The 11,013-nt window shown below is 46.4% G+C and overlaps 1 protein-coding gene across 2 annotated transcripts; it reads left to right on the top strand.

The window, feature by feature from the left end:
• Positions 1–21: 21 nt before the first annotated feature.
• LOC130153719 (leukotriene C4 synthase-like) lies at positions 22–10,470 on the top strand. Of its 2 annotated transcripts, XM_056348978.1 has the most exons (5): positions 1,236–2,644; positions 6,891–6,990; positions 8,833–8,903; positions 9,609–9,690; positions 9,937–10,470. In XM_056348978.1, exons 1-5 carry the CDS (start codon positions 2,587–2,589, stop codon positions 10,082–10,084), a joined length of 459 nt encoding a protein of 152 aa, XP_056204953.1. In that variant the 5' UTR covers positions 1,236–2,586; the 3' UTR covers positions 10,085–10,470. The 2 variants fall into 2 exon arrangements, with proteins under 2 accessions (XP_056204952.1, XP_056204953.1); XM_056348977.1 differs by lacking the exon at positions 6,891–6,990 and having other exon boundaries at positions 22–2,644.
• Positions 10,471–11,013: the final 543 nt, after the last annotated feature.

The raw sequence follows: 11,013 nt of genomic DNA, 5'->3' as shown, positions 1-11,013 counted from the left end.
ACATGTACTGCAAGGATGAGTTAAGTTTCTGAACAAGGAACAACATACTGGCAGCAAGTTGCGTGAGCATTTTGGCTTAAAGCTGGCGAGGTCCCTAAGCCACTGTGTAGAGCCGGGGGGTTGAAGAGGCTGTGGAAAATCATGGCAAAATCGGTCATTCAGACCCTGCTGGATTGTTGAACCTCTTAAGATGGACACTTGCCTGTATGTTGGTTAGAAGTAAAGCAAGGATCTGGGCTTCATCGGTGCCTGAAGGAGCCTGGCTTTAGTGGTGTGTGTTTGGATGTTAATGCGTGCTTGTTAACAAGTTGTTACTTGACGAGTTACTCTGAATTGAACATTTCAAAGCAGTTCTCTTAGTGAATCATGCCACTTGCAGCAGACCCAAGAATTCAGTTATTTATGTAGTTCCTGTTTGTCAAGTGTGCCTTTTTACTGCTGATACTAACCTGAAGTTCTAAACTAAGATCAAATCTCTCTAACCACAGATATAGCAATAGCGATAAAGAATTTGCAGTGTGACACATGCGTTTCTTGCTAAGGCTGTATTAGTTTTGCATGTTACTGTAATTTCAAGCATCCCCCTACGTAATAAGAATTTTAAATCTGCTTCAAACATTGAAGGATCATTCTCCAAGCATCGAAGTTGGTGTCTTATATAGCTATTGTGTTTAAGGCCCCAGCTCAGAGCCTTCAGATTTTCTCACAAAGTGTGTCCCGACTTACCTATTTTGAGTATATCTTTACTGTGCAAGTTTGGGGGGAGGAGGGGACCAGTAACTTAAGCTTATAAAGAACCAAATGTAATAATAAGTAACAATACCAGGATGAGCTGCCTCTAGCCTGTGGGGAACTGTGAAGTTATTACTTTATTAACTTTTGCTTTATTGTCTCATTAAAAATGCTGCATTGTATTTAATGTTGAGTAAACCAGAAATTTCCCAAACTGTCCCCCACTGAAGTGACATGCATGGCTGTATTTCCAAAGATCTTAAGGAGTCAGTGGCAGCTTGTGACCAACCATTGCTCGGAAACTACCTTTTAAAAAAATTCTTTTTTCCCCTTGATGTTAGTGTTTTCCTTGAGGCTAGTGTAAATCTGTAATAGCAGTGTTTTCTAAAGCCAGAGTTGTTTTTTGAAACGGTGTAAGCAGAAGTAGACTCCTGGTCATATTTCCTCTCTGACTTCTATATTAGACACCCCAGATGACAGCTTGGATCACTAATAGATTCTGTTAAGGTTAATTGTGTTATTTCTATTTCAGTCTGGGTCTGGCAGCAGCTTGGAGGGTCTAAAGTCACATATGACTGTTTTGTAGAGAAAGGGAGTGGCTTTGCTATGCTCTATGCATGGTTTTTATTGGACAAAGTGTACAGGTGTATATTTGAATTAATTAACTTCATCAACTTCATAAGCTTGTCACAATGGGTTTTTGGGGCAGTGAAGAGCCAAACCAGAAAAAGCTTGCTGCATCATACTTAGGAGAAACTGTAGGTCTGGTCACTTCTTGTTTGGTACTGTGCACAGATCTGTATTGAGGTTTTGTGGGTGTGACTGTACAGAGAGAAATGCAATGGCTCAACCATATCCTGTCCCCTCTCTTCACCAAAATTAAGGGAAAACCTTAGTTGATCATGAATGATACTTCTTTCCCCCCCCTCCTTTTTGCTTTTAAAAGTTGGAGTACATACAACCCATACAAAGTTGCTCTAAAACACAGGCTGACTTTTGTTAAATGATGCATGTTTTGCTTTTGTGTAGTGGGGAAAAAGTTATTCAGGGCTGAAGTATTGCTGGTTTTTCAAATGTTACATTTTAAAATTCTAATTCTGATGTCAATGTAACATTTCTGAGGGTCTGTGTGTTTCTGCATCCTCTGCTGCCTTCCACTGGGAACTGAGCACTTCTATTTTGTATGTTAGCCAGGAAAAGGTTTGTACCGCAGAGTTCTAAAAACATCAGAAAACTACAAAAAGTGACTGAGCACTAGAGAAGAGCCATATTCTTATTTGGTAAACTTACAGTATTAATAGGATAAAGCATTTGAATGCTCTTTTAATAATTCAGAATCCAGTAACCAGAATTAAGTTATTCCAACTGAAGTCTAGAAATCTTTCATGTGGTCAGCTTCACTACTTGGAATAAGAGCAGAAGGTCAAGTTGTTAATTTGTAAATTCTTGATAATAATTTTTACAACCTCACACATAATTCAGATGCTTTAGAGCTGGTTAAAACCAGCAACAAAAGAGCTGGAAGAAATCCCATCATCTTTCAGTTGCCAGCAATATATCAGTCAGTCACGGTAAAAAATCTGTAAATATAATGCAAGGATTTTACAGTTTGCATGTGCAAACCCCTTGCTGTTATGTTGTTCAGCAAAAGGCCCTTGTCTGGAATAGACGGTTCCTGATGGCTGGCTGCTTTGGCAAGTTGTGTGGTGGGGAGAGAGTTAATGGGCGGTGGAGGAAACACGTGTTGGTGCTGGGTGATGAGGCTCAGCTGTAGGGTGTGCAGTGGTGGGAGGGAGGTTTGGAGAGCAGCTGTGCTCATCTACCTGGCTAGGGCTTTGGTCCACAGTCAGCGACATGAGAAATCAGATAGACTTGCTGGCCACTGTCACAGTTTTGGGAGTCCTGGAGCAAGGTAAATGTTCTTTATATAATGCTAGGTAGTGTTAAGCTAATTACATCAAGCTTTGTGGAACTTGGTTGCTGTGTTCTGCTTTGGAGTCTGTGTGGAATGGAAATTGCTGTCTTCCAACTTGGCAAAATGATGCAAATGTTTGGCCATTCCTGGTGGAAGTGTCATGCCTGAGATGCCTGATGTTCATTTTGTAATAGGGGCTAAAATGATCTGCAAGCCTCAAAGCCAGCATCCTAGAAGGAAATGAAATGTAAGTTTAAAAGTAAAACTTAACACAATTTCAGCAATAGAATGTCTTGAAAATATTTTCTGTGATTGAATTTTAGCAGGTAATTTGTAACTCAGAGGGACTGGAGGTAGCCAGAGTAAAGGCAGGTTAATAAATAGGCTGATGAAGAGCTCAGTGAATGGGCATGCATCGTATCTATATAGAAAAGAGCATCATGTACGCAGGTATTTCTCCTCTGTGACCAGTGTAGTTATGTGTCCATACAGTTAAGCAGATGACAAGATGAGCTGGCCACACACAGTCATTTGGGAACTAATGCAAGCCTTTCTGGTCAGAAATAGACGCAGACATCTTTAAAGAAACTCGGTGACTTCTCATAATTTAAATAGATGTGTTTGGTTTAGACCATTTAAGCAGCAGCAGTGGAGTTGCCAGCCTGTCTGCCTGTTGTGTTTAATTGTGGGTCCTCTGGGCAAAGGCCTCTCCCCTTGGGCTTCAGGAGGGTCGCAGCAGGGGGCACTTCCCCTGCCTAGGGTGGGGATAGAGTCCCCCTGTCATTAATATCTTCAAATTTGTCTAAGGGAAGGTTTGTCTGTAGGGATGTTTTTATTTATTACTGAATTAATTCACCGTAGAGCTCTTTCACCTCTGCTTATGAATGGGTGTGACTCTCTGAGCAGCCTGGTGTAATTTCAGCTATCAGATGATAAATCTCTCAATATAAGCATGATTTAAAACACAAATATGCTACTTGAAGCATAAGAGTTCAAGACTTCTGAATTATCAGTAGTTCCCCTTCAAAAAATTTACAGAGAAATATCTGCAACTACAAATGGAAGATACTTTTGTCTTACGATTTTTTTGTTTAATGTGCAAAGAGAAAACGTAAAGAAAATGTGAAATTGGGTTATGGAAATGTTGCTGAGCCCTTTGCATTGGAAAACCCTCAGTTGCAAATCCCTAGATAGCAGTTTTGTCTCAAATATATTTGTTTTATGAGAACTTAAAAGTATTTTTTAAAGGTTGCAGCCTTAGGCTTTTTTCTTGCGTGCTATGCAAACCATACATAGGTGTGAATCCAGCAGATGAGTAGCAAGCATTGGCACCCTCTTATCTACATTAGGTCAGATAAAGTACCCTCCTGTTACTACTCTGCAAGGGAAGCCAAGCAACAATTGCAAAATATTATGTGTTTCCTTTCTCTCTACTAGTACAAAACATGTTTGCTCATGTCACCTGGATTCGGAGCTGTGCTGTAGCTTTTTCTTGCATATTTTGAAAGGATATTTTGTAGGCGAGTTACAGATCTGAGGCTCGTTCCGAGAAGGCAGAGCACTGAAAGATGGCCGTGCGCTATATGTACAAACGCTCTTCCATCGCATCCTGATGTAGGTGGTGTAATTTAATGGCTGAGTACAGTGCTGGTTGATTTTTATTTTCTTCTTCTTAATTTTCTGGGAGCCCATGGTTCTTTCAAGTAACTTTCCTCTTTTTAATGTAGTTGTGCTCAGATTAGCAAAGCTCTGAGCTTAGTGCTCTGTAGCTACATGCCCCTGCCCGGTGTTGAACGCTGTACCAGAGAGCAGAACAATGCCACCACAGTTTTTGGGTTCCCCCACCCCCTTTGTTTTATGGCTTCAAAGGAAATAATGCTTATGCAATGTTACTGGCTGTTAGTCCCCACAGAGCTTGTTTGCCAGGTTCACTCAAATGTGGCAGATAGCAGCTGTAATATGGCTTGACAAATTTGTGGACAGAGTCAAATGGAGAATACAGGTCTGGCTGATACCTCCACCGAGGAGCAAAGTGCGGAGAGAGCTCAGCCCCTACGAGCCACATGGGAATCCACACAGATATTTAACCTGGAGACATGAATCACACAGACTAGTTTGAAAGGTTCTGCAGAGCAGATTGCACTTTTTTCCCTAAAAGTTCATGCTGAGAAGGGTTGTACGGTGTGTTTTTTTATAACACCTCATTCTGAGAAGTGCTTTTGGAGTGTGATTCTTCATCCTTAATGATTCATCCTTACACCAGGCTCAGAGGGCAGCGAGCCGTCCTCCGAAAGGCTCCTCTTGGGTGGCTGTTTTACATATTATCCATCCTGAAGCATAAGGGATTTGTTGCAGGACTTGTCTGGATATTTGCCCCCTGTATACAAGCAATATTAAGTGTAGAGTTGATAGGTTGGGCCTGAAATTATTCTTGCCGTGCTCATCAGTTGCGAGAAGGCTGCACTAGGAAGGGTGCAGATGGCACGAAGCAGGATGAGCACCGCTGCCCAGCACAGTCAGGCGTATGCCACGAGCCAGAGCTGTGCATGATGCGGTAACAAGCTCAGTCCCTTTCTTGAGAGGTGGCTGGGATGAGACCCTGGGAGTGTGAAAATGGTTGTGCAGGAGAGAGGTGCTGATCTGATGTACAGAGGAGGTAACAGGATGGGTCAGGGTGGGTTTCATCAGCTTGCTCCCAGCGTTCTAGCAGCTGCTGCTGAATTGCCAGTCGTGCGTTGCTGCCGCCCCGGCTGCCTGGGTTCGCAGAGCAGGTGCTGTGTTCTGCCGGACCTGGGGGCAGGATGATGGCCGCCCCCGCCCCCATCATCAGCATGCTGCAAACAAACCGAGGGGGGAGCTCCCCACCTCCCTTCCTCAGCACCCCTTGTTCAGGGCTGGGTCACTGTGCACGCTGGGGGAGACACTAGAACACACAAAAGTTTCCTGAAATTAATGTCTATGTGTATTTAAATGAATAATATGTTGTGTAATACACAAGGTCACATCGTGTCAGATTATTTACATTTCTAATTCCCTTCTACATATGTTCTAATGCTTTTCTGCAGGCATGCATGGATCTGTTTTGTCTTTAATCTTGCAACATCTGTCCCTCCTTTCCCTTCTCTATCCTGCTGTTCTGCTTTTATAGTCTTTGTTGGAATAAGGCAGTCCACATCCAGTCCTTGCAGCTTGGCTCCTTGTGTCTCTGTCCAATGCTCTGGAAATGTTGCTACGTTAGGACCTTGCTAATCCAGGTGACTCACTTAGCAGCATGCTGCCGCAGTCCCCAGAGTAATTGTTTTTATAATTTAGTTTACTCCTATATGAAAATTCTTATTTTCAATAAAGGGAGAAATGTAGTGGAGCACCTAAAGATAAACACTTGAAACATTAGCAATCACCTGTGGGAGTAAGAACTTTAATCAAATAGTGAAACAGGGCAAATCTTCATGTTAACAAGTTTTCATCGTTTTGAAGTGATTTTCCACATCCCTTACAAATGTAGGAAGGAGCGATAAAAACAGACACCGAATTAGTACCTTTGCCCAGATTTGCACCCGCTGGTAGCAGTTGTCTGCGCCTTGAACTGCTCGAGCCTTGGGGCTATCCTGCAGGAATGAAGTGGAAGAAATAGCCAACCCCATTCCCTTCTATTGCCATGATTACAAGCATCTCTAATTGACTTGATGATAGATATCCCAGGGCTTCACAGTTTGGATGCTGCTCTCTGATATGGGGCCATCCTTGTATAAAAGCGTTGTGCTTGCTAGATGTAGCAGAGTTACACGCCATTCCCCCCAGACTGGCTGAGGGTGTACTAATACTCTAAAAGCACAGTGCAAGATTAAAAAAGAGTAATTGTGTGTCTGGGTGCAGACTCAGTAAGGTCTTAGCATGTGTGGCTGGCCTTGCTGCAGGACCGAGGTGTGTTTGATCTGCTGGGAGCAGCGCCCAGGGCTCCGCTGCCGCCGCTGGGCATGAGGCTATGCAAAACGCCAGCCAGCACCTCAGCTCTGCCAGGATAACCAAATGAATTTAAATAACAAGCATGAAATAAATGGCATGTTTATTCCAGGTTGTGTGTGACAGCCCTGGACTATGAACCTAGAGAGTATCGGCTCTAACCACTTGCTTGATTCCAAGCTAGATAAAGCTTGGCTAAACAATAAACAAAACACTGCTGGGCTGTCACCATTCCTGTGTTGTTCGTTTTTTGTTTTTTGTTTTTGGTTTTTTTTTTTAGCCTATTTTGTGCTGCAGGTGATCTATGCCCGGCGGAAGTACAAGATCTCCCCTCCTGAGACAAGAGGTCACCCTGAATTTGAGCGGATCTTCAGAGCTCAGTAAGATTTTAACTTTTTTGGGTGACTCCATCTATGTATGACTTGGTCAGGTGTCCCTACCAGGAAAGACAGAAGTCACCCTCAAGTCACCTTTTCGCTTACTGCTACTGCTACTATTTATTTATTTTTTTTAACCCTTTGCAAGCAGAGGTCTGAGTTTTGACTTGGAGCATCTGGCTATGGCTGGAGCATTTCTGTCCCCCCCCAGTAACCCTCCTGGTATTGCAAGAAGCAGCCGAATTACAAGTCAGTGGCTGCGTGGAAGAAGTGTTGAGCATTAACGCATTATAACAGTGACGTTTAATATTAATTTTAGCTCTAAATTGTGAGAGTAGCTGAAGCTATAATAACCTAATATTTGCTTGTAAGTTTTTGCTGTTGAAGCAAAGGGCCTTGCTGGAAGAACCAGCTATGAGGATGTTTTAATTTTTTTCCTTATTTAAGCCATTCTACTGCAAAAGTTGGCACTCGCAGGCCCACGCTGAGGGCTGTTTCTTTTTGCTCTGTTCCTATGGAGAAAGCAATGCTGGAGCTAAACTGCAAGGGTTCACAGATCCCTTCAGCTTCCAGCAAGCACTAGATTCCATCTTTCATCTCAGTCGTCCTGTTTCGTAAGCAATTGAAAGGAGCTGGCCAGAGCTGGTTTGAAGGGTAGCCTGAGCACGGCACTAAATCCTGAACAAAGCAGCTGCGTTTCCTTGCCAGCATGCAGGAACCGCTTGTGAAGTGACAAAACCACCTACCTTGGTCCTTCTGTGATGCAGTGGAAGGCCGGCCTGTACGGGAGGCATCAGCCTTTGCTGGCTGGGTACCTGATGATGTGGCTTTTCGATACTGGGCTGTGTGTTACCAGAGCGGGGATGCGGGCTGTGGGGTGCCGGGGAGCCTGCCGCGATGCTCTGTGGAGGAGGTGGCCTCAGCCACTCGCTTCTGAGAAGGTATTTCTTCCTCGTAGGTTTTTTTCCCCCTTCTTTGTTCTTTTCCCTGTGGAAAAGCATACAAATGGATAATTTGGTTTGATATATTAAAAAAAAAAAAAAAAAAGAAGGGAACAAAGGTATTGATTTATTACTCACTCGTGGAAACCTGGCAGACTCCCCTCACTGAGGCTCAAACTGCATTTGCAACGTAAGGTTCTTCAGGCTTTTTCCAGCTCCCAATCTGGCCCCATTCCCTAAGGCTTGGTAAATTTTTGGCCAAATTTAAGATTAAATTGCCTAGGGAATGGTAAAATGTAAGAGAAATGGAGAAACAACCCCCTTGTCTTTAATACCACAGCTCACCCTGTCCTTTCTTGCAGAAAACTGTACTTTTTGTTACTGAAAGAAAAAGGAAGAAAACCTGGCTGCAGATGTGATTGCCTTCTGCTGCGTTCGACCTGGGAGAAGGCTTGCTCTTAGCACGTGCTTTGTGTGACACCCAAACTTGGGCCATGGCCACTCAAGGGGAAGAGAAGGCTCCTTAAATAACGATAAGGAACCTCTGCCCATGCAGCGTTAATGCCGTAGCTGTACTAGGTGTCTGTGACGGCACTGTGCGCAGGGCCAAGGACGGAGAGTCCAGCAAAGACAGAGCTCTGTCTCGGCTGTGGCTCATTTTTGCAAGGTCCACGTGAGTGTGAGGTGAACACTGTGTGTTTGGGTGCTTTTCTTCTCCAAAATACAGATAATTGGGTGCCCGCGGTTGCAGAAAAGGCCCTTTCTCCACAGCACAGCAATACCTCTTATCGGCCCTTTCAGTTTGCTCCGACGCGTGTTTCCAGCTCGTTTCTCTGGCCTCGGTTAACCAGCTCTCCGATGTACGAGGATGTGGTTTTAACTCTCATCTCTGGTTCTTACCCAGGGCAAATTGCTCAGAGTACTTCCCCATCTTCATGTCGCTCCTCTGGGTTGCTGGAATCTTCTTTCATCAAGGTAAGGGAGGGAACCCCAACCCAAACCACATGCACAAACTGAAAAAACCCGTTTGAATCCCACTGCGACTCAGGCATGTGCTCTCTGTGCCCATGGGCTGTTACTCGGGGAAAGCGAAGTTCCCCTTTGGCTGGACAGACCCAGGAGCACCCCAGCTCCAGCGTGCATGAAGCTGCTGGTAGCGTGGCAGCCGGGCTGGTCTCCAGCCCAGAGGGGGGGGTTGGTGGCATTGACCTTCACCTGAGCCCGGCTGTCCCCCAGCACTGCTTCCCCTAGACAGGGTCGGGCTGGCGTGCGGTGCCAGGGCAGCAGCAAGCTGCAGCAGAGCTGCCACGCGAGACCCACGCTGCTGTCGGGAGAAACCATAACCCCAGCGATTAGTCACCCACCGTCCGTCCTGTCCCGAGCGTGTTTTGGGGATTTGGCTGTCACCCTGGGGAAGATGCAAGGAAGGACCAGGGAAGGGACTGCTGCAAACCCACGTCCCAGGGCAGCTTCTGGGGGGCAGAGAAGGTCAGCCCTCACAAAAAGGGAAAGAAGAAACCCCACCTAAGCTCCCACAGCATTCTAACGCTGAGTCCCTCTGCGTTCGGTTCTCGGGGCTGTGCCCCATCTGCAGGGGGGCATGGGGGCATGGGTGACTGAGCACGGCAGCGTCTGGGGAACCCCAGGCCCATCACAACTCTGCTCCCCTCCCCCCCGCAGGTGTGGCTGCGGCGTGTGGGCTGATGTACCTCTACAAGCGCTTCAAGTACTTCCAGGGATACAGCGTGGCTGCACAGGGAAGGTAAGTACCTGGCCGGGGCTGTGGGCACCCCAAATCAACCCAGGGAGGCTGGGTGCAGGATGTGGCCCCTGGGGCAGGTTTCCTTCCTGTGGTGGGACTGACGGCAGATTTGCATCACCCTCCTGCGCTCGTGGCCACACCACTGGCTCAGTCTCAAAGGAGAGTGAGGGTCGCCAAGCCCTCACCAGCACACTTCATGCCCCGGGGGGGTCTGGTGGTGTCTGATGGTGTTTTCTCCCCGCGCAGGTTGGGGCCGCTGTACGCCAGTGCCTTGCTGCTCTGGCTGCTGCTGGGGCTGGCGGTGGCCGGGCTCCTGGCACACTTCTTGCTGTCCCGCTCCTCTGCATGGACCACGGTGCTGGTGTGGCCCCGCCAGCTGCTTGGTGCCTGGTGAGGGGGGCTGCTTCCCCCCAGAACCCAGGGCGTGCCCTCGCGGGAGAGTCACACAGCATGTCAGAGACCAAGCATCTCCCCAGCTCTGTGCTCACCTTTGAAGGGCGGTGGATGCTGGCGTTCCTCTGCTCGTGAAGCTCCACTACTTCACAGGTAATTCTCCCTTCTAGAAAGCAAACACTGCCCAGCCTCTGCCCCTGCTGATGGCCTTCACCGCCAGCTCTTGCAGCACCGTCTGCTCTAGAACTCCTGTCTTTGGCTCTGCCTCACAGAGCACAGATGGACCCGTACGCTGTTGTCACTCTTCCTTACTGCTGTAACGATCTATGTTGAAGGATCCACACCATGGGTATACAAAAAATAAATTCCTTCTCTCGGTAGAAATCACCTGTGATTGTCAAAGCTGCTTGGGGACTGGGTGTGAGAACATCCGAGGGTTAGGGGACTGGGTTGCATGGGAAAAGCTGCTGCAATTAAAACAAACTTGAAAGGATGGGTACACTTGTCTAAAACTGTATCCCAGTTCTGGGGAAAAAAGTGTGAGTCTAGTCCAAATGCTAAAGTCTGTGTCAGGCATTGACTTGAACGATTTTGATTTGTCACTGACCCACAGCAGGATTTTTGCCCTCTCTCTGGATTTCAGCTTCCACTGCAAACTTGGTGTTCGCAGGTAACTCATGTAGGCATCAAGCAGGCAGATCCTTGTGAAGTTGCATGTGTGTATAAAAAAAGCAACATATTTTGTAAGACAACTGTTCCACAACTGCACCCTTAGGTGTGCTGGTGCCCAAGCACCTTCCTCGTGCCCTGCCAAGGAAAGACCCAGCCAATTTTTCTTTTTTTAGTAACCGGTGAAGGTTCCTGTGGCAAAAAATACCCAGTCTCCCACCGGGCTGCTCTAAGAGCTTTCCCCAGCACCAGCAATGCTTT

Source organism: Falco biarmicus, chromosome 8, assembly GCF_023638135.1.
Source record: "Falco biarmicus isolate bFalBia1 chromosome 8, bFalBia1.pri, whole genome shotgun sequence".
Classification (NCBI taxonomy): Eukaryota; Metazoa; Chordata; class Aves; order Falconiformes; family Falconidae; genus Falco; species Falco biarmicus.
The sequence above is the reverse complement of the archived record's forward strand: the minus strand, read 5'-3'. Positions and strand labels throughout refer to the sequence as shown.